We start from the raw sequence: 25,516 nt of genomic DNA on the forward strand, positions 1-25,516 counted from the left end.
TTTATTGCCACGAACAACGGCGACGCAGATGATAATGATGATCATGTGCCACAAATGGCAAAACTCATTGACTTCATAGCGATGGATGGCTATGGTTAGAAGAAAGAAAAAAAGCTTTTAAGCTTTTTATTGGATTTAAGCTTCCATTTTGAGTTCAGCACTTACTTATACATACACACACGGCGGTGGTGTAGTGTCCAATATTTTTTATGTCAACAATAATTTACACTAGTCCCTTTTTTTACAATATTGTTTGGATATGCCAACTTATAGCCACAAAGCTTATAAATATGACTATAATCATCGAAATCCTCAAAAATTGTGATATATTTAAAATAGTGGTATTTTCCTGTTTTTACTACGATAACGAATTTCCCTTTATGATATTGAAGAAAATAGTAAAATCTAGTATATTCTTGCAGTGCCTGAACAGATCATACGGGAACAAACCCAAAATGTTTTTCTTGCTCATCGATAAAGAAGTTCGAATATACAATTTTGATTAGAATCAAGGTGTATTTAATAAGGTGTATGCATCAGATACAACAACAAATATTTTACAAAAACAACATTGTTGTTATAGAAATTAAATTGTCATGCTGACAATAAGTTTTTGACAAAAATAAACAAAAACAATTATTAATTTATTTTTGCCAAGAACTATTCTTTGAGGAATAATTAATGAATTTGTGTATTCTTGGGTTATTGGCGGTTTTAGGTCAGTGAAAAATAAAGTTTACGACCTGGTCGTGATTAATTTTAAGTTGCCCACATGCAGCCTTCTTAAAGAAAATTAAAGGGACATAAATCCCCGATCAAAGACTAAATCATGGAAATTGTGTTGACCGTATAAAATCTTTCCTTAGTCGTATTTAACCTCTGCCGAGGATTGTGACAAGCACTAAGGGGCCGATTCCAATATAGGCTAACATAATCTCCTCGATTTTATGAATTGACAGATTTCCATACATAACAATAAATATGTGGACTAATCGGTGAACGGTGTTATAACTGATTTAAGCCTAGGTTTCCTTTCCGTCCGCCTCTGCGAATGTAGTTTTCTTGAATTTTTATTATTAAAAAATCATACATTTAAAGACCATTCATGAAATCGAAATATAATATTGAAAATGTTTTTGACAATTTACTTTACAAACAATAAAGAAAAAAGTTTAAAACCATATGATTGTCACTTACACCTTATTAAATACACCTTGATTAGAATTATATAAACAAAATAGTCTTAAAATTTAAGTAATTAAGACGTATATACGATGTATACTTATATAAAGCACCCAAGTAAAATAAGACATGGGTGTAAATGGATTTGCGGTGTTACAGGGGTTGCATTACCGATACATTCAAAATGCAAACCCACTTACACAAAAACAACAACTTTATTATTATTATTATTTTTTTTTGCTTTTTTCGAGTTGTTTGTTTTTATTTTATTTTACGGCTTTTGCTTTACTAACAATTTTCGTCTACTGTTTTTGTTTCTCTCTGACGATCGGGACCGACAAACAAGTTTGGTAATTGATGGATGGAAGGGAGGGGTGCAACAAATGACAGACTACGGACTTGATTCTTTTTTTTCGTTTGTACCTATTTCGAGTTGGTTCGGTCGGTTGTGCGCCGGCTGAGGTGTTTTCGTAATGGTGGTGCTGGTCGTTTGGTTGGTTGCTTTGGATGAATTGCTTTTTAAAGTTGTTGGCTGGCTTGGTTGTTTTTGTTTTCGGTCCACAACACACAATCACACTGAAAAATAATTTTAACAAATCTGTAGAAAAATCTGAAACTCAATGCCCGAGCAATTGCAGACGTAGAGTGGCAGTCGTTGTATTAAGACGTGTTTTGCGGATCCACAAACCACAACCAATCAACCAACCAACCGAGTCCAACCCAAGTTTTTGTTCAATAATTGTAATTTCATATCTCCAAAAGAAGACAAGTTTCATATTTCGTTTGTTTTTTTTTTATTTTCTGCAAACAAGAAACTGAGTTCAAGCCTTAAACTGAAAAAAATAAATAAATTAAAGAAAATTCCTTTTACTTTTTCTTCGTTCCCATTTGCAAAGAAAAATTGTTGAAATCAAAAGAAAGAACTCGTTTAACGGAAACAGAAAGGAAAAGCCGTGTATATATTTGTGATTTTTGTTTTGTTGTTTTTATTTTTAGTTAAGAAAAGTTAAAAAAGAAACATTTCGGAAAGTGTTGCGAAAGAAACCTGTGTAGCGGATATAAGTAAAATTTAAATGACCGAAAAGGATACCGCGTCAATGACAACCGTCCAAATGAAGGCCGACTATGCCGCTAGCGAGGTCTATAGCACCGCTAGTGAGCCACCACCGGTAAGAATTTAAAAAAATCGTAAAACACATACACTGACACTTGTTACATACAAGGACTATTTAATTTTATAACACAGAAGAGGGTTAAAATTTCTTTTGAGTAACTTCTTTAAAAATTGTCTTAGCTGACGAGATAAGATGTTCCGAAAGATTTTAAACAAAACGCATCACTTGCTGAGGACTCTGGACATTTGTAATTTGCTACGAGTTATTTCCCGATTATAGTTATATAATTATTAGTTTGGTCTCATTTTTATATATCGGAAAAGTTTTAATTCACCATATACGATTCGTTGTCATTATGCCTATGGTCTTAGGTATTAATTCAACGAAGGATGTTGTGTGAAATCACGAATGAAAAATTCAGTATTGCAGTATTTCTGTAAACTCAGTCATAGGTCTGTTTTTGAGAAAAATAAAGCGAGTCCTCGATTCCTCTCAAACTTTGATCGTCTCAACATGTCCAACAAACTTAAATTGAAAAGGGAAATGGACAATACCGGGCGTATTATCTGGTAATTTGTCTGAAAATCTTAACATATATGTCCAAATATTATCAATGTGGGTCTACTTGTAGTAAAACATTATCGTTCTGTCGTTAGCACATTTTCTATTTGTCAATTAGTTAAATACGAGGTTCCATAGAGAACTAAAGAAGGAGTTAAAATCAAAATATATCTAAGATTTTTAACATAGCCAAAAAATTTACAATCCCGATTCCCGTATGATAAATTATAGGTATTTTTCCATTACTAATACATTTAATTAATTAATTTTCAAAACAATAACTGTCAAATTAGTGACATAATATTGTTTTGCTGGTTGGAATTCGTAATGAAGGAGAAAAATAAACTTAAAATGTTACTAGACTTTTCTTTGCAAATGCCGCATTCGGTGTCATCATCTTCATATATTCAAATGTGTGGTATTGCAAATTGTCTTCGTTTTAACATCAAAATAAAATACAATACAACCTGATTTTTTTATATTGCGAGATATAAATCGAATGTCATCAATAGTATGCAGATGTTATATTTTACATATTTTCTATAACTTTTAAAATCCCATTTAACAGTTCCATAAAAACGTTAAGAAATACTTTGAATTTTTATGGTATAGAAATCCATTATTATGCAAATTGTTGGATATTTTATCCAGCTTGCAACGGGATACAACAATTCACCCACAGCAGTTTAAGTTAAAAAACCCGATTATATTTTATTTTCGTTTTGTTAACTTGCAGATTCTTACAAAAAAACATACTTCGATTGTCATGCCCCAATGCGCTAAAAATATTCCAAATGACCTTTGAAACAAAGTTTTTACTTTCCGCTGTAAGAATACCTTGAATCTGGGTTAGTGGTGTTTTGTTTTACGCTTTATTGCTCAATACGAAATATCTACTTCATGGCGGATTCTCAACTCAATCTCTGATTGCATACAAGCGTCTCTTAAATAACCAGTAATTTAGTCTGTACATACATACATAAAACGAATTGATGGATGAATGTACAAAAAAAAAACACAAACAGCAGAATAATTTTACTTCTACTTCTTCTTCTCAACGGCATTGTTTGATTTTCTTCATCTACTCGTTTATGTGGATATTTCTCAAAAGCTGCGTGCCAGTTCCAATGTTTTTTTTTTGTTTCTTCTTCTACAGAAAAAATGCCATGGTCATTTTTTCTGTAGAAGAAGAAACCAATGCTAGGAAATTCAGTTTGTTAATCGGATTTTTCATTTTCATTCTAGTCAGTCAAAAGAACTTTTGAAGATATTGCGGCGATTCAGAGAAACTAGTCACGTTTATTAAAATTGTATGACGAATGATCAGCATTTCAATGGATAGATAAAAATCCACTAATCACCGTTTTCATTATACCCTTCACCACACTGTGGTACAGGGTATTATGTCTTTGTGCATATGTTTGTAACAGGCAAAAGGAAACGAGATAGACACATGGTTCCTTTTGAGAATATGCATAGAATCACTTTCTGAGTCGATTTATGCATGTCCGTCCGTCCGTCCGTCCGTCCGTCCGTCCGTCCGTCTGTCCGTCTGTCCGTCTGTCCATGTTAAATTGTAAACAAAGTACAGGTCGCATTTATGATCCGAATTGGATGAAATTTGGCATAGGTCACTTATTCGGCCCAAGGACGAACCCTATTGAAATTGGGAAAAATCGGTTCAGATTTAGATATAGCTCCCATATATATATTTAACCGATTTAATGTAAACGGTCCCTATATATCTTTCGATTTGCACGAAATTTGGTACAGCCTAATCATTTAGGTCTAGAATGATGTCTGCCAAGTTTCGTGAAAATCGGTGCAGATTTAGATATAGCTCCCATATATAGTTTCGTCCGATTTCATGTAAATGGTGCCCCAAAGTCCCTATATATCTTTTGATTTGCACGAAATTTGGTATAACGTGCTGAATTAAGCCCAGAGTGATGTATGCCAAGTTTGGAGAAAATCGGTCCAGATTTAGATATAGCTCCCATATATAGTTTCGTCCGATTTCATGTAAATGGTGCCCCAAAGTCCCTATATATCTTTCGATTTGCACGAAATTTGGTACAGCCTAATCATTTAGGTCTAGAATGATGTCTGCCAAGTTTCGTGAAAATCGGTCCAGATTTAGATATAGCTCCCATATATAGTTTCGTCCGATTTCATGTAAATGGTGCCCCAAAGTCCCTATATATCTTTTGATTTGCACGAAATTCGGTATAACGTGCTGAATTAAGCCTTGAGTGATGTATGCCAAGTTTGGAGAAAATCGGTCCAGATTTAGATATAGCTCCCATATATAGTTTCGTCCGATTTCATGTAAATGGTGCCCCAAAGTCCCTATATATCTTTCGATTTGCACGAAATTTGGTACAGCTTAATCATTTAGGTCTAGAATGATGTCTGCCAAGTTTCGTGAAAATCGGTCCAGATTTAGATATAGCTCCCATATATAGTTTCGTCCGATTTCATGTAAATAGTGCCCAAAGTCCCTATATATCTTCTGATTTGCACGAAATTTGGCATAACGTACTGAATTAAGCCTAGAGGGATGTCTGCCAAGTTTGGAGAAAATCGGTCCAGATTTAGATATAGCTCCCATATATAGTTTCGTCCGATTTGATGTAAATGGTCCACCAAAGTCGCTAAATATCTTCCGATTTGCACGAATTTTGGCATAACGTACTGAATTGAGTCTAGAATGATGTCTGCCAAGTTTCGTGAAAAAAGGTCCTGATTTAGATATAGCTCCCATATATAGTTTCGTCCGATTTCATGTAAATGGTGCACCAAAGTCCCTATATATCCTTCGATTTGCACGAAATTTGGCATAACGTACTTAATTGAGCCTAGAATGATGTCTGCCAAGTTTCGTGAAAATCGGTCCAGATTTAGATATAGCTCCCTTTTATTATAGATTGATTTTAAGTAATTGACGTACTAAGGAACCAATTGGAATAAAACGTTCTGAAAGTTGTATAACCTAACCTGTGACAAGTTTGTTTGAAATCGCTCAATATTTGGATAGAGCTTCCATATATATTTTCGCCCGATTTCTAGTAAATTGGGCATCAAACTCCTCATGTTAGTCAGATTGACATCAAATTTTGCACAACTTAAAAAATTGAGCATAGAATTACGTAGTTGCGTTTTCTAGAAGTGCAGACATAGCCCAACGGATGACCTATTTATATTTGTTTGAAGTCGATTGACATACTTTATGGATAGATCTAGGTAGATTCACATTTAGATAAATATCACATTTTTTTCATCCAATTTTATGTTATAGTCCTGCTTAATATACCCATAGTGGTGAAGGGTATCATATAGTCGGCCCCGTCCGACTTTACTACTTTCCTTACTGGTTTTTCATTAATTTAACTTATTCATGCTTATTATACTTATTATTTTCTGAATCAAATTTTTGCAATATTAGAGAAGAGATTTTTTTCTAAACATAAACTAAGAGTGAAATTCTAAATCGATTATGTTTACAATACCAAAATAATATCTCTTTTACATCCTAGTTAAAAAACTTTGTATTTGTTCATCAAATGGGCCGTGAATATTTATTTTAATTTAATTATGTTTATCTGACAGTCTGAGTAATAGTGTATATTACAAATAATTTCTAAAAGTAAATAGAGCTACTTTTGTATATTCTCACTAAATTGTAATTTATCAAAATGAAAACAAAACGCATACTCTGTTATTATTAGCATTTATTTAAATGCAACGTAAATTTAAATGCTTAGCCCCTAATGAGATAATTAACATTTTTATTTACCTAATGAGTTCACTTTATGACAAATTAGTAGTTGCAGTAATTTGCTGTCAAATGAAGTGTCATATACACAAGTTTAAGATGTGCCTTGACCCTTATTAGGGATGATATAAATGAGGCATATGTCATATTTAAACCACGTGTAAATAAGACGCGCCATTTAAATTCATAAATTCCCTTTAAATGGCATATCTTTATAAAAAAAATTGTAATTTAGTAGTGCGTTTAAGTTTTGTTGAGGTTATGATTACATTATTTACACTAATATTGCAAATGGTTAGGAAAAGTCATTCAGTAACCTTTGCAAAATGTATGATGCGCATATTTAGATTTGGGTATTTCATATGACAAACAATTTCGATCATTACAAAACATTTTGAAACACTAAACAATCAGTTGATTACACTATGCAATAAAATTGAGCTCGTGGCCTTAAAGTTTTTGGTTTATGACGTGATACATTTTTTGCTTGTAACTCTAAATTATATTTTTAATTTTGGATATTGCAGATTTTTTTTTTTTTTTTTTTTTTTTGAGATGAACTGTCTTCAGTCAAATCAAAATTGTTTGTCATTTGAAATACTCAAATCTAAATATACATTTTGGAAAGGTTACTGCATGGTTGCAAAGTTTCAAGTTTACCGCAAGGTGAAAAGTAGAACAAGTAACTCAATAACACGATTATTTTGATGGAAAAATATGCAGAATAATATAAAAATTAAATGCAATCTCAGATAAAATTAAGTTCACCAGTTTCTTTAATAGCATAATAAAAAGTATAAAAACAAAGAAAACAATTACACATAATTAATATTCAAAACGAGAATAAACTTTCCATAGTGATGTTATATCAAAATCCAAATGTTATTTGTAAGGGGAGACATTACATTACAGAGTGTCAAAAAGATGATTTTAGACGTATAAACAAATTATAATATTCGCCGGCCGTAACGAATCAACGGCTTAGAATCATCAGAGCTTCAACATAATTTGCATTTCAATTATATATTACAGGAAAATTTTGTTAAGTAAAATATGAATGTAAATACAACTGAAAAAAAGTTTTTTGTAAACATTTTTTGCAAAGAAAACACATTAAGCGGGTCCATCACCGGCTTACAAAACACAAATTTAGCAACATCATCTTTCTAATGACTAAAGTGCCTTCATATATTCACACACACACATGCACACTCGTATGTACGTATGAACTACGATTTGCGGTAAAGTAATGTTGATGTCGACGATAAAACAATCACCTGTTTGACAAAAATTATTATTTTTATAGACTTTATGGCACAGGGAACCCATGTAGGAGCTGTACTACTAAAACGAAAAACAACAACAGCGGCAACACGTTGTCATTACAGAAATGTAAATTTTCCTAAATTGCATTGGACGACGACAACGACGTCAATGACGCTGAAGACTCCGACAATGTGCCCATTGCAAGCAACGTTTTATGATTACGACCAGATAAGAGTACTTAAATATGCGCAACAAATGCAAAAGACGTTTATTATCTTCATTTATTATCTGAAAAAAAAAACTGTTTGTAAATTTGCATGGACTTTGCATTCACAACCCGTTTCGATTTCAACGACTGCAATCGGCTAGTCTTTGGATTCGGCGTCGTTGTTGGAGAATCCGGTCATAATGTATGACGCATGTTTTATTTCTTTTTGGCCGCTGTATTTTAGTGTAATCTTGCGACATCCATAAGAGTAGGACCACAAAAGTACTTCCATAATGGGTTGAGGCGGAAGATGGATGTTAATTTATTCTTTGGATTTTGCATTTAAATGCGAGTTGTTTTTCTTTTTTGTATCATTATTATGTTTCGGTTTGTTGTTGTTTTTTTTTTTAATTAATGTGTCATCATTGTTTCCATTTCAGCCACCTTTTATTTTTTTATATTGATGGTACATTGAGAAAAATTATTAATCGAAAATTGTCGTTTAGGTGCTGATAAAACTAAAAAAATACTGTGAAATGTAAATTTATATTTTAGCCATACTTGTTAAATATTGGGGAATTTATCCTCATTCGATCTTTTTTTAATTTTCATGAAGAATTTGGAAAATTTACTTCTGCCAGTCGGGGTCAGCGAATTGAAGAATAATTTTGTCAATTGAATGAAGAAATTTATCCACTAAAAGCCTACAAGTTCAAAATCAATAAACATTTGAAAAAAAAACATTCAATAATATCATTTGTTTTGCAAATTCTTACTCCATTAAAAAGTGAACGTTTGTGTTATAAAATATTTTGATTTTTCGAAAAATGGAACACTACAAGTTTTATTTCCATTATAACAAATTTAAAATAATAATACAAGTATTTTACATAAATGATATATAAATATATATATATATATATATATATATAATTTTATTTTTATCATCATTATTGATTTCTCTAAGTGTAATTCATTTAAAATAAGCATGACGTGTTAAATAGCTACTGGTCATCATATTTTTTGTTTTGTTTGTGTACCAAACACACTTGCCTTTTATTTTTTCTCTTTTTGGGCCACAAAGCGTGTTACTTGTTTCATATTACCATATGTATATATATATGTGCATTTATTTTTTTTTCGTATGGCACAACATTTATAAAATTGAAATCAATCAGTTCCGGCAGTGGACTATAATTTTGAACTTAATGCGCCATTAACATTTTAAAATATTACCTTTGTAGTTACAACAAAAATACAAATTTAAAAATAAAAAAAACACCACCTCTTGCAATTATAGATAATTATAAAATATGTATTCAAAAAAAAAACTAAAAAAGAACACGTTTTATTCCCTGATAATTATCATGGGAAAGTCACGAATTTTTTTTGTGTGTTCAAACAATGAATTTTTAAAATGTTTATCACACATATTTTAGCAATATTGCTGATATTGTAAATATATGGTCTGTTCCCGTACTGCAAGAATCTACTACTTTTTACTACGATAACGAATTTTCCTTTATGTTATCGAAGAAAATAGTAAAATCTAGTAGATTCTTACAGTAAGAGAACAGACCAATAATTGTACAAATTTTATTAACAAAAATTTGTATGCTAATGAAATTCAGTGTAAAAAATCGTATTGCTGTTCATTTAGAAATTATTGGATTAGAATCAGTGGCGGGATTTCCCAACACTGTTCTCGTGAGGTGTACAGTTGTTTGAGTGGGATCATGAACAAGTAATCTTGCTTGTGATATTATTCCGTTCCATTGTCTGCTACAATAACTAGGAAATTGAGTTAGTTTTTTTATTATTTGAACTTTTGCATGTTGTTGCACAATAACAATTATTTTTTGCTTTGTATCTACACATTGTAATTAAACTAGTTTCAGATTCCTATTTGGAGTTTGCATAACTTAGCATTGATTTGCAATGTTTAAATGTACCGCAAAAGAAAAAGTGCCGGGTGTAATAGGGTTTGAAAAAAATTAAGGTTATTTAACTATTAAATCAAAATCAGATGTTTTGTATATGTACATATAGTGCGTTTTCTAGATAAAATAAACACACATGTGTTGATCTGATTCATAATATCGTCCAATGTTATTAATGTAGTATTGTTGATGGAGGCATTTTTTAATATATCTCTAAGCGAGTAGATCAACCAAACCAAGTTATTTTATCCTGTATGACCCATACATACAGGTCATACATTAATAACTCCGACTGTTTTTTTAAATCAATTCAATTAAATTTTATTAAAAGTACCTATTATTTACGATTTATATTATATGACAGAATACCCTCCAAATATGTAAAAACACTTTTGGTTTCATTAATAATAATGCTAATGGGGAATTATAAAAGTTTACTACCAAAAAAATAGAAAAAATCTAATTTGCACACACACACAATGTTATTTTTATACACAATTTTATAATGTTTTGTATGATATTTACCAGACACAATTATATATTTTCTTCGTAATAAATTAAATATTTTTAAATATCTTCTAATTTTCTCTTTTTATATTCTTGTTTTATACAAATCCCACACCAAACAAAAATATGTGTGTTTTTTGGCAAATGAATTGTTGTATCATCACCCGTCTCTCATAACTCCATTTACCCACCAAAAAAACTCCTATCCTATACACCAATCAACCAACCAACCAACAAAACATCGACCGCAATGTGATGGTATATTGGAATGAATCTCCCTTCACTTGTGGCCAAACCGATCATTGAACCAACCAACCAAACAACCAATCCAACCAACATTTGAATTGCCCTCAAAATCACAATCAAACAATTGCAGCTGGGATTTTTTAATTTTAATCCTCCACAGGTTTGTTGCTTAAGTCTTTCGTTTCAGTTCACTCGTTCAGCACTAACAAAAATTCATTTTCATAGTTGTGTTGTATTACTTCTTCTTCTTCTTGTTTGTCTGTCTGTCTCTGCCTCCACTTTGGCTTCTCATTTTTCTTGCACAAACCATAAAAAATGAAATAAAAGCAACTTTCGCAATTGCACCTCTGTTTTACATAGCCAGCACCATACCACTGAAAAAAAAACACAAAATAATTTATAATTAAAATGTCATTTTTTAAACTTTATTTTCTTTCTTATTTATTTTATTTTTTTGTTTTGCAAAATGGTAGTTTGAAACTCAGCCCTCGGTAATGGTGTTGTTTTTTTTTCAGTAGCTCTAAATAATGCATTTTTTTAGTATAGAAGAGAGACAATTAGTGTCTCTAGATGAGAAAAAACCCTACTAATGATGCTGTAGTAAAAAATACACAACAAAGAAAATTCACTTAATAATGAGAAAGGTTATAAAACAAATGCTGATGAAGATGATTGTAGACATTCACTTTTCTGTGGGCAGCCACTGTGACTATGGAGATGTCGTAAAATAAAATAATATTCATAATTAATTACATATTACTTGTTTCTGTCAGTGAGTGTGTTTGTATGTGTACATGTTAATTAATTTTAAAAATTGTATGTACACAAAAAAACACAAGATGGCATGACTACGATTTTTGTGTTGGCATTATATAGACATGGCAAGAAATAATGTTTTTTTTTGCATTTGTTGTTCACTTCACACCCTTTTTACAGTCGGTAAATTAAAGCCATTGTTTTGTTTTGCCATATAAATGCTGAAGTGTTTAATTTCTTAGAGTACTCTTTTGTAAATATTAAAAAAAAAATAACAAATATTTTCAGTTAGTTGAGCTAGCAAAAATCATTGAAATATGTTAATTTTTCTAACCTTAAATTGGGAGTGCCACCAAAAACAGTTTTTGTTTAAAAAACATTAGCAAATATATCCAAGCTGGTGTACAAAATCTGTTAATACCTTTTGTCAATAAAAAAATATTGTGAAAAATAGCTAAATTTGTGCAGGTTATTTTTTGTCGAGATTTTTCAAAGAAATGTCGTCATCTGTATTTTTTTAAATTCCCAAATTTGTATAACTTTGTTTGTTTATCACAGGGAGGATATAAAGTACTGGTATTCATGTCAAAAGTTACACATGTTGTACTACAGTGAATTTATATCGACTAGTATTAATTTTATTATTTTTTATAAGGTCTGTAATTATGATCGCACTTTAAACTCGCAAACAAAAGACACAGACTGTATTTCTAAGAAATTTTTCATTCATTTAGTTACATCGTTTTTAAAAAGTTTACTATAGGCAATAAAATAGCAATAACACAAAATACAACACAATTTACCGTTTCCATTAACAATAAAGCACTTTGAGTTTAAACACTTTAAGCCGATCTTAATTGATACTCTTAACGTTAATTTGTTAGTTGAGAAGAACTGCATATTCGCAAACAAATTAACACAAAAAGACATTTAAAATTGCAATGTTATATTGGCACATCTCAAATAAAACAAAAAACCTTCCCTACAACTTTATTTACTTGGTATAAATATTGAATTGTGAACTTGATATTTGAGTACACAACAGACGAGGCCATAATATTTTATGGTATTGTAAATAAATATTCCAATTTCACAATGACTCAGTTTTTTCGTATTTAAATTGAAAAGAGAAGTGCAAATTGCACAGAAAAAAAATCAAAACCGCAACATCAAATGGGAGAAAGTGAAAAAGTCTGTTTAATTGTGGCATTGGTTTCAAAAAGAAACAAGCAAACAAAATGTCAACATCATTAACTTATTTTTTGTATCAATCACAAAGACCATGTTTAAAATAGGATTATCAGTATTCTATAAAGAATTTAATTCTCATATATCGACAGAATAATATGTATCTTATTAGTCTATATATGTCTTTTTAGTTTTTCACCAAAAATACCATATGAAATGTAATCAACATGTAAATTAATGAGGACGCCAATTTATACAGCCTGTTTCTGTAAACTAATTTGAACTAACTTGTATTTATGTACCAAATATTATTTGATTCGAAAACCCAATAAATGGCATATTTTTGGAAACCAAGGTGTTTGGTTTACAGCACCAGGCTGTTAATTTTTACAATTTTAATGTTTATGTATATTATTCGAGAGATAAATGTGGGAATATAACTGAGAAAATTCGACCAGCATTTTATTGACCAACTGGATTTTATTTGACATATGTAATCATTAAACCGACAATTTAATAAAAATACAATTTTTGAAATAGATAGACATTTGAGTTTATATAAATTGAATATATTCAATTCATATATTAGTAAACTTACAAAAATTGTGCATTTATAGAAATTTTTCTATATAAAGAAGATATTATTCCACCTTAAAATTATATAAAAAGTGATATTTCTACAAGATATATAATAATAAAGGATGATAATCCACCTATTTCGAATATTTATATCCCAATCGATAATCTGCAACTTCTATTATTAATATTTGTACAATTTTCATGTTTTTTAATAATATATATTACAAAAATATATATATTATTTATATCAACATCAACACACCTGAACTTTGTAACAAGCAACAGCTTAACTTTTGATACAGCCAAATTTATGAACCCAATTCTTATCTGATTGCACAAAAATTGTAAATTTTAATACGTGATTGTCACAGAAAACCAAACAAGTACCTACACACGAATTGTCTCAAGTGAATGTTCGAATGTGTGGGTTGTGAGAGCGCCAATGCGCCCATCATACGATATGTGACTGATATCACAATGGAGAAAGTCTGAAAATTTCAAAAGGCCATATATAACATGGTCACAAAACTACACACAAAAATAAGTGAGGGCAAAGTTGGGGAAAAAAAAGCAAAATAGATTTATTGTATAAATAATTGTAGCAATTGTTTTTGTAATGTAATTTATTAATAACATTTTGTAATATTGTTTTGTTAACAATTATTTTCGTTTATTTCAATTGCGTGTTTTCTTATTTTATTTGAATAAATTATAATTTCATCTATTTATTATTTCAGGCTTACAAACGCCAATCGAATTCAGTGAAAATTGCCAAAATCACTGCATTCACCATCATCGTGTCTTCCTTCATATTGGGCGCCTTCATTTTGGCTTCGTCTTATTTGCAAGCCAAGGCATCATGTGATCAAGTACAGGCTCTTGATTCTGTTCTGGAAAAGGAATTGATGTTGGAAACATTGCAACAAGTCAATAAGGTAAGTCAGAGCTATTCAAATAGTCATTTGATTTCTAGAAATTGTTTCTAATAAAAAATAAAAACAAAACAAAAACAATAAAGAGTAGCTCGCAAAAACCCCCAATTAATTAATTTTCGTATGTCAGTAGAATATAATAATTATAATGCCTAAATTAATTCTCTGTAATGTGACTTTTGTACACTTTAAACAGGTTTTATTGGCTATAGGCAATAAAATAAAACAGTCAGATGTTTTAGACTTTTACCTAATTTACAATAGAATGATAAATGGAACGCAATTTTATAATTAGAATTTATTTTAAAGATAGACAGATAATTAATTATTTTAAATTTAAAAAATCATTATTTTTTCTCTTCCATTATTTATTCATATCGTCCACAGAACGAATTTCTCAAGATAGAAACAGGGTAGCTGCAGTTTCACAAAATTTTAAAGTATCTACGTACCAGCAACCATCATAATTTTCATTAAATGCCCGAAGCCCGATAAACTGTTATATTTATGTTTATATATTTATAATAAATTATTTTATATATTTATAGTAATATATTAAATTCAATACTTGTACAGTACTTTTTCATAGATCTCGTACACAATATTTGGTCTGAATATATTGATAGAGTATGTGGCATATTTTCAATGGAATTGAATACCAAAGAGTTTACTTATCTTAAAATAAAAATCCAAGCCTTAAGTTAATGGATAAGGAGTTAATATTATATATAATCATATAATTGTTTCCAGCATATTATTAAAAACTTCTCATATTGTAATTAAAATGTTCAAAAATCTGACTATCACCATATGTTAATATCGATATTATTTTGGGAAACATTAATGACCATACGTATATTCATGGTGAACTATTAAATTGTAATATAAAACCACAAACATTATTTGATAATGATGTTGCCAGCAAATGCTACCGCAACACAAATTATAGCAGAGAATACTTAAATAACGATTAGTTTCACAATAGATAAATTGCAGAGACAAGCATTTAACCAAAACATCAAATTGTCCGCACGTTTCATTGGGAGTCCAGTCCGGTTCGTTTCGGTCCGGTCCGGTCTGTACCATGGCACTGATTGGTGTTGTTGTTATTGTTTTATTTCTGCCATTTTTATCGTCAAGGTTCATCATCTGCAACTGAAAATTGCAAAGCACTTTTTTCTCCATGGAAACAATGGATTTTCCGCATGCAAATAAGCAATATCAAATGAATAAACCAGCCACACAAAATATTCATAGTTTCTCAACACATAGACGTTTACTTTGATAAATTGCTTAATAATAATGGAAAAATCTTTTATTATTATTAAGTATTGTTGTAGTTTTTCCCATTTCCTTCTATTCAACGAATATTAGACACGCGAAATTTTTGTTATTTTCATATTACGACAGCCGACAACATCATTATCATTTTGGAAAGATCAGTAAATCCGTAATTACCTAATAATATTGGTCTATTGTTTTGCTGCTGCGGTTGTCACAAATGACCGGTTATTAAACAAAATTAATTTCATGCTTTATTAGTTTCTATTTTCTTTTCTTGTTTCACAACAAAAATATGGAAAAGCCCCAATATTAAATTTTCTAAATGGTCTATAAACTGTAATTACTATGACAGTGAAAGATATATCTATGGGATTTGTTGGGATGATACATCACACACACATACATACACAAAGGCTAACCGCCTTAAACCATTAAGCGAAAGTTAAATGACCAATGATGTAAATGAACTTTAGTTGCTTTGGCTAGATTCTGTTTGATGATGATTAGTAAGAAGAGTAGGGTAAGGGAACCACTGGTTTGCCACAGAAAATACGTACATAGTACAAGTATGCATTGTTATGCATCATGTGACATTAGCTGGTTTAGGTTCACTGATGATGTCAGTTAGCGTGACCATATTAAGTTAACAATCAAATAACTATGAGAAATGGCGATCGCTGATTTACAACAAGTTTACAAAATATATTATGTAATGTTAAACTACATTTGTTTGTAAGGCATCGTTTCATTTTCAGTATGTATTGTTGTGACGTAATAATATGACGTTAAAACTGTCAGTTTTTTTAACTCCCACTATCTGAGCTGCATTGATTTATTCAAACCGGGAGTTTACGCAGGACATTTTTTCATCTTTCATTATTTAATGACAGTACATATAAAACTTTTAGAATTCGGAATGACATTGAGCAATAAATAAAATTCAAATTCGGAACATAGTATGGAAAATCTTTCTATTTCTGTCTTAAAATGTCCACTGCAAGAGTGATATTAGCGGTGCACAATATGCAAATCCGAGTGGAACACAGCCACCTTTTTTGGGTAGGGTATTTAACGAATAAAAATAACAAGATTATAAATCATTTCGTACCACCACAGAGTGAGTCTTACACATCACTTGAAACAATTGTTTCTTAAAAATCATTATTAAAATCGCTTCAGATGTCTTAAGGGCATATGAATTGGACCTTCATATAAAATATTTGAAATAATGAAGCAATTATTTGTTTACAATTTATTCAAAAATAGAAATACCACACGTTGTATATTGCACAACGATTGTTTTTTTTTCGGCATAGAGGAAGCTGGTGTCATCATCAAAATGGCCACCTACACAAGTTTGCAAATATATAGGAAGGCACTCGCACACTCACACATGCATACTAATCTATTGATGCGATACGGTTCACGACAATCGGCGAAACCTTTTCATAAAACAAACTAGCCACACAAAATTTAAACGGGCATATCTAAGTATGAATGTATTTTTTCACAAAACTAGAGCCATAAATTAAATGCTAAAATAGACTCACATATACATACCTACAGAAATGCATGGCTGAGATTAGTATCCGTTTGTATATTTGTTTGATTTTTTTTCTGCAATGAAGGTAACTTAACTAACAACTATTGCATGCATTAAAAATGCCAACAAACAATAACAACAACAGCAGTAATAATGAAATCAATGAAGCAAATTTCCATAAAACATGCAACAATTGATTTCAGCAAAACAATAATAAACCCAATTACAACAATGAGAGAGTGAAAAAAGTGATGGTGGCGGTAATATAGTCCCCCACTGTGGTGTACAATGGCAAATGCCCATAGTCAATAAAATGCAAATGTACATTTGGTGGCATGAACATTATTATTATTACTTGCATTTTTTCCATCTTTCTTTTATCTCAAATTCAATTATCGTGTTCGGTTGCAAAGAAAAGTTCATTTAAATATGAAAGATTGTGCCAAGTTGTTTCGTGAACTGTCAGGTCCAGTGATAATGATGACGGAGATAAAGTGAAAGCATCTGCAGACATTTGTTACAACAATTTCCAAAGAAATACAAGAAAAAAACCAGACAGACAGTCAGACAAACAAAGTAAACCACAAATGCCAAAGTTTATGATGTAGGAAAATTACAGCTTTAACCACAACTTGCCATATTGCAAGTTGGTCCAAACTCTGCAACTCATCTTTCTATATAAGGTGAGAGATTTTGACTGTTCAAGTGGCGGACATCTGTTAAAACAAAACAAAGAAGAAGAAAATAAAACAAAAAACAACAGCAAGCAAGATTTGCAAAGAAATCCCACAATATAAAAATGCAATTTTTGTGTGCCGATACATTGGTGCATGGCACCATTTGCACTTATTTTTTGTTTTTCTTCGCGGATTCATTCATTATGTGTGAATTCGTGGAGCCCCAAAGGCATTCGTATATCTTTGGATGATGTATGTGCTTAATGGAGATTGTTAAGCTGATATTTCCACCAAGTGAATTCAATTTTATATTCATAAAACAAAAACAGCAAATATCGTTGCAATGTGGTTTCAAAAAGGACAAAATTCTACACATTTGTCATTGATTTTTTTTAAGGAAATTGTAAACTGTCTTCGATATGATAATTATAGAATTTAGAGATCCCTAACTAAAAATTCACGTACTTAGTCCAAGCTTTTTTATTGAAATATTACAATCATCAATAGCTAAGTAACTCTTTTTAATAGAAGAAATTATTTTTTGTGTACTTTACTTTTTGTACAAAATACCAATCCTTCAAACTTACATTTTGGTTTTCAATTTGATTCACAGTACATCAAAACGGCCAATACATGTTGTTGTTGAACAATCGAGCTTGTGTCTTAAGTCTTTCGTTTTCTTTGGCAAACTTCTCTCATACACATAGAAACTTGGCTAGCTTGAGTATGTTTCTGTGTGAGTGAATGTTTGTTTTGTTAAATATATGTTTGTTTTCGTTTTTTTCCCTCTCAGTAGTTGTTGTTTCTAATTTATAAAATGTGGTCTTTTGTTATTATGATATACATACATACGTCTATGTACGCTTGTTTGTGTGTAATATTTGTACACAGATGGTGGTAGTTGTGCAAGTATGGATATACTATTTCGAAAATTGCTTTTTTGTTTCCATGATATTATGTAATAAAGCATTTTTGTCGCCATCATCTATCATCTCGAATGCAAGCAGACAGAAGCGACTGGTTTTTATGTCGAACATATCAAAGCCGGAATATCTTATATTTCGTTTTAGATCTGTATGTGTTGCTGTTTCTAAATTATCGCATTTGTCTGTGTTCTATTCTTCGTCTTTTGTTTTGGCAAATAATAATCACCTATTTGGTTTATTTTTATTGCCTGAAAAACTATTTGATGTCTCCGTTTTAGAATTTGCTAGAGAAAATTTGCGTGTTGGGATTTTTTTCTTTTTTTGAAATTTCCATTGTTTTGTATCGTATATAAGTTAATTAGTACAAGTGAGAATTTGTCTGTAGTGTATTTGTTTTGTTAATTGTTTTATATATATATATACATATATATATATATATATATTCATTAGTATGTCTCTTAACCAGTTTGTGTTTTTTGCCTTACCTGTATTTATCACAAATCTGTCGTAGTTTAATGGAAGATTTTTATTCTAATTCATTCTCCCAATAAAAAAATCAACAAAATGAAACACAAATCGTCTCAGGTATTAATTAATATCTCAACAGAAACGTCAATTATTTTTAATTGTCTTGCTGGCAATTAAAAACATACGTCTCGATAATAATTAAATATTCTTTATTCCGCCACACCAGCACCACTACTTGTCATGAAAGTCTGTCATGCATTGAAATGTGCCATTATGTTTCAATAATAAATAGTTTTGTTTTTATAATTATGTTGTTAGAGATTTTTTACTAGCATTTGACTGAAATTTGGTCAATGTATGGAGTTATAGGTGCAAGGGCTGATAAGTAGCAAATAGCATATTAAATGTGCAAGTAAATTTGCAATTTTGAATGAGAAAAGCTTTGAAAATGCTAATTCTCCTGATATAAAAACGCTCAAATAGAAAAAGAATGACTTGTAATAATACAAACCTTAACATTTCAACATATTCTGTATTTTTAATTAAATAATTTGCCAAACACACATTCAAAATATGTTTTTATTACACGTGTAAAATATACTTTGTACAGTATTTACTTTACCAACATGACTAGTACAAATGCCTCTTACTCCAGGTGTTAATTGAAACTGAAATTCACGGTTTACCAACCACAAAAAAGCAGCAGTGTTAATTAGAACAATTTCTAATTTCTATTTTTTGAGTATTTTCCATTTTCATTAGTAACAGCGTCCTAATGTGTTCTATTTTTGTTTACTGGATGTTGTGGTTTCTGTTTTTTTATAAACAAACCACAAAAACGTCCAAACGTAATTAGTAGGGACAAGGCACCATTACTGGTTTGTATCTTCTCTTAGATTTTTTTTGGATATTATTCTTTCAATTCACACAAGAATCAAGTTTTGAAGAAGTTTTTGATGACTAATTTTTTGCTTTAGTATTTTCTTCTGGCGATGATTGAATAATTAACAGTTCGTGGAAGTAATAATTAAATTAAAAAAATATAAAATTTATTAAGCATTAATATTCATGAATAAGCTAAATGTAAAATTTTCCATTTTCTGATCCAAACAACAATATCGTATCACTCTCCAATGGGTACCAAATAAATACTAAATAAGATAAATATAAGTTCGACTTTTGATTTATGTAAATATTGTTTATATCAGTTTTGATAAATTAATTTTCCCTTCGGCCTGGCCATAACCTACTTTTGAATAAAATATTTTGCATTTTTACTGAATTCATTTCCATGCAATCCAAGTAGATATAATTTTTTTTTCGTTTTTAAATTTTAATTACTTTCTCATGCCTTGCAAATGCCAACAAACTAAAATATGGACTCCCATTATAAAAGATATATCACAATAAGAATTAATCGTGAATTATTATTTTTTAAACTTCATTTGGGAGAAAAAAATAAACAAAAAACGGCATCTCTGTTTTACAAAATTTTATGGCAATGTTTTGTTTATCGCCATTTCCACGGATTCACATCATTTTTTTTTAATAACAACAGAGCGTAAACTGAGAAATCGTAATTTTTGGGTAATTAGATCAAAACGTGTGTATACAAATTTGGTGCATAGCAGCTTTTATTTTCTATTTGAATATTAGTTCGAGGTTCTTTAGCCCATTGTTACATAAAGACTGAAAAAAGTAAAGTGGAGCGTTATCTTAATTAATTTATGTTTTATATATAGAACCCTTGCAAATCGCAGTAAAAAACGTATAGCCTAGACAGACGACAACCTTAATTTGCATTAACAGCCTTAATTCAAATTAACTTGTACATTATCCTCATTTTTATGTGTTGTTAATGCACAAAATCAAACTGAATTTATACTGAATTAGGCAATTTCAATATGGCAATGCTGTCGAAAATTAATTGTTTCTTGTCAAATTTATTCATATTTATGAAAATAAAAATAAGAAATGAAGGCAAATTTCAACCATTTTTTGAATTGGGAGCTGTTTTCCTAAGATATATAGTTGCTATTCCTCCTTTATGTCATGTATCTATTTCCTAAAGATGTAATCCCGAAAAATATCAAAACAAATGTAAAAAAATTTCATACTACACTCAGACAAACAATTGTTTTGAAGCAAAAAACTGTTTCGTAAATGCAGAACCTCTCGTCTGTCAGGGGTAAATATTAATTCAAATTAAGAACTTTTTAATGCAAATTAAGGCTGTCGTCTGTCTATGGTATTAAACACTTGGAATTATCTGTATTAAAAATTTTTCGTTGTGGGTATTTAAATATAGCCTCAAATATATTATATTTGTTTTGTTTGTATTATATTTGTTTTGTTGTATAATTATTCATTTCAATTAATTTAAATTATTCAGATCAATTTTAATTTTAAGATTTCAGAATTCCTAATAAAGGAACAGTCGTACGATATTTTTAAAAATACGTAAGCACAATGAATTAATATTATATTCATTCAAAAAGTAGTATAGCCAATAATAAGGTCATATTAATGGGATTTCAAAATAATAATAACAAAAACATTATAAAACTTTACAAGTGTAAAAAACAAACAAGTTCACTTTCTATAGTCCTACATGTCTTTCTTAATACCAAATATACGATTATTGCACAAATTGTTATACATACATAATACATTAGTTCAAATCTCATATTTGTTAAAATCAGAGCCGTAAATATTCAATGAAATTCGTATAAAGTTTGCAAAATAGCCATTAAATAAACAAATAACCATATATTTATTTATTCAGTAAACATTTATTTCGGGTTAAATAACACTAACAAATCGGGCCGTTGAATGTCAATAAACTTTTGTGCCAAAACCCAAATAAACAAACAAAGAGTGAATGTGATGGGAAGTGCGAAAGCAAAAGACAAGCCAAACCAAACCAACCTAACCACCATGATACCTTTGTTGAGACCAAGTATTGGCATTACAGGCGAATCCGGATAAATGGGAAATATATTTAAGTGGCAAACCACGCATAAACACTACAAACAAAAAACTGAAATACGTTTTACAACAACTTACGATTTAATATTATTTCATCAATATCTAATAATAGGTAATTGAACTTCCAACTAACAATCAATCTAGGGTGAACTGTAAAAATATCCAGTAGCTGCATATTTTTGTCCAAGTCCACATTCTCAGATTGCGAAAACATGTAACCGTATTTGTATTTATTTTATTTTGTTAACAAAAAACCAAACTTGTTTTCATCTAACCAAACATGGCTGAAATGGTTGAACTAATGAAACAAAAATTAAATGTGAGATTTTTACTTCGGTCATCCTCGATTGGGTACAAAGATGAAAACATTTTAAATTGGTTTCCAGATTTTTATTGCGAAAATATCATTTTCGAACTAACCCTATAACAGCAACACAAATCCATGCCCCACAAACATTTATGCGGCACACTGCATTTATGGTTAGGAGAGCTTACGTAGCTACAAATAACAACATCTAACCATCTACAACCTACAACTTTCTTACATAATACCCGCTATGCTGTTTCAAGCGTTCGCTTGTCTCCTTGCTAATAGAGTAGTTTTTCGTGTGGTATTGAGAGTTAACATTAAGCAAATTATTTAAGCATAACTTCAACATAAAGCTGATAAAAGGTGGATAATAGTTACCGACAGACAAACAGACCCACTATATTTGCAGTTATGCTTGGCTGATGTTTTCGATAAATGATTTCCGCATTTTATGCGGTACCTTTCTTTTATTAAAATAACCGTTGACATTTGATTGACAGACAGATTGCGTGTTAGTGCAGCGGGGAAGGAATTTTGACGACAATCTGCTTGGTGTGGAATGTTTACATCGATGTATAAGTTTTTACGTCAACTTATATCAATTATCATCATAGAATAAATTTTTCTATGTTCGGGATGTGATACACCAGCTAGCATTTAATAAAAAATGTTATTAGTATAAACAATATACATTGAAGAATATCCGAATAAAGTACAAGTTGATTAGTAGGAGATCAGTTTATACAAATTTCAAGATTGAAACGTTTTTCAAAATTATATTGTAAGGAATATATTTTTACTATACTACTTTAATTTATATCTAAATTGTGTTGGTTGCTTTTATTCGGAAATCGTATTTGCAAATAAAGAAGAGATACTATTGAAAATCTGATATTGGTCATATTGAGAAAAAAACATTTATTTATTTAATCAATGAATGTTCATGACTAAACAAATATCAATTACTTTTTTCTGTAATGTTTATGATTGATTTGTTAAAAATATATTTGTATGAAATATTTATTTTTCCACATTTTTAATATGGAATATTACAATTTGTTCAATCTATTTTAGGAACTTCCACGTGCTGAAGCTCTATTGGGCCGTGAAAATGACAACGATGATGATTTGCAAAATCTCAAAAAGATCGAAGCCTCATCAAAGGCTGAAAGCAAACCTGAAAAGGCATCTGTCCCCGCCCCATCAGAGGAAGAATTCAACATGAACAAAGTCAATAGCGACAGCGAAGAAGCTGAAGTTATGCAAAAGTACCCCGGCAAAATTCCTTTGGAATTGGACTTAAGCGACTTGGCTGCTGCATTATTGCAAAACAATAAGAAGTATGAACAACTAATAACCAATACAAATATTCGCAATGTCGGGTAACAACAAAATCTCTTTTTTTTTTGCCTAGGTCCCGCATGAACTGTGTTGTCGAACGTAAACATGCCGAGGAACTTGTTGATACACCCTCCAAAACAGTTGCCCTGCCCTTCGGAATGAATTTGACCACCGAACCCAAAAAGGCACGCATTACCGGTGAACGCATTTCGATTTTCTGTGAAGGTGGCAACGAAAATAAGGATCAAGACTCCTCCAAGAGTTCTCGCAATGAAGATGACGATGAAAATAACGAAGATGAAATTGAATCAATTCGTCCTATGTTCTTCCCATACCAACGTGTACCAATTCCATTCGGGCCCATTCCCAATCGTTTCCCCTTAACCCATATGCCACAACGTATGGAACCAATGATGCAACGTCACCAACCCGAGCAGTTGCCTGGTTTCTTGCGTCAGATGCCTCCACCACCACCACCATTCCAACAATTGCCCATGCGTCCTCCCATGCCACCACAAGTAATGCAAGCTCCCCACCCAGAACCCCAACGCATTCTGCGCATCCAAGTCCACCAAATTCCATTGAGAGAACTTATCCATGTTGCCGATGATGTGCCTCAGCAAATCCAAACCCAACAGGTACCTCAACAAGCTCCTTTACCTCAGCAACCACCTCAACCTCAGCAACAACAACCTCAGCCACAACAAAATCAACCTCAACAAATGCAACAACAACCACAACGTCCTGAAATGCCATTCTTCCAAGTAAATAGTTTTAAAATTATTTTTCCAAAAATCAAGATTTAAAATCGATATTTTATTTCTCTTAGATCCAACGTATGCCCTTAGATTTGGCCTTGGAACGTGCCGGTATTACTGCTGAAGATTTGGCCAATATTCAACGTATGACTGAAGACCGCATCAACGAAGAATTCCGCCGTTTGGCCATTGATTCCGAGGAGGAAGACAACAGCAACAGTTCAGAAGATGATGATGAGCCTCAGATGCCCATGGCTGGCAATAACAACAGTGAACAAGAAAAATCTCAACAACAAGAAAGCCAACAATCCGAACAGGAATCTGAACAACAACAACGTCAAGCTCGGATGCAAGCTATGCCCATCCAAAGACTCATTTTGCAACCTTTGCCCGAACAACCCCGTGATACTATGACACCACCCATGCCTGATCGCCGTATGCCAATCGGTCATCCCGGTTGGGGTCGTAGCTTAGCTCAACCCGTTAGTATTCCCGTGCCAATGATGGATGCTCAAAACGATATGTCTGGTCATGATGATCAATCATCTTCCTCTTCGGCTGCTGATGAATCGGAAAGACCACATTGTAAGTATTGCAAAATATTAAAAATAAAATATCGCATTGGAGCATTTTATTCTAATTTAATTTTAAATGATGTCAATGTTCTTGCAATATTTTCACTTCAGTTATGTTTAAATTTAAATTGTATTTTATTTTTTTTTCATCTAAATTGCAATTATGGCTTTTAAATTATTTAGAATATGCTCTGGCCTCAATGCATAAATATTCGTAGTCAATTTTATAATTAAAAAAATATACATATATCGAATGTTATTAAACATTTAATTTATTTTTTAGAAATTGTTTTCTTTTTGTATTTCTTCTTACAGTTGTCCACCCACGTTCCGTTTAAGAATCTGGTTGTATTAAATCATCTGTGATGTTTCGCTGCTAAATCTAACAAAA

General features: G+C 31.1%; 1 protein-coding gene across 2 annotated transcripts; it reads left to right on the forward strand.

Annotated features, from left to right (window-relative positions):
* The first annotated feature begins 2,197 nt into the window (after positions 1-2,197).
* Positions 2,198-25,516, forward strand: LOC133329044 (uncharacterized). 2 transcript variants are annotated; one of them, XM_061537542.1, is made up of 7 exons: positions 2,206-2,351; positions 10,931-10,960; positions 14,061-14,258; positions 23,526-23,791; positions 23,866-24,556; positions 24,622-25,135; positions 25,441-25,516. In XM_061537542.1, exons 1-7 carry the CDS (start codon positions 2,256-2,258, stop codon positions 25,461-25,463), a joined length of 1,818 nt encoding a protein of 605 aa, XP_061393526.1. In that variant the 5' UTR covers positions 2,206-2,255; the 3' UTR covers positions 25,464-25,516. The 2 variants fall into 2 exon arrangements, with proteins under 2 accessions (XP_061393527.1, XP_061393526.1); XM_061537543.1 differs by lacking the exon at positions 10,931-10,960 and having other exon boundaries at positions 2,198-2,351.

This window comes from Musca vetustissima, unplaced genomic scaffold, assembly GCF_032173495.1.
Source record: "Musca vetustissima isolate MV318-11 ecotype Yass unplaced genomic scaffold, APGP_CSIRO_Mvet_v1 utg31629, whole genome shotgun sequence".
NCBI classification, from domain to species: domain Eukaryota; kingdom Metazoa; phylum Arthropoda; class Insecta; order Diptera; family Muscidae; genus Musca; species Musca vetustissima.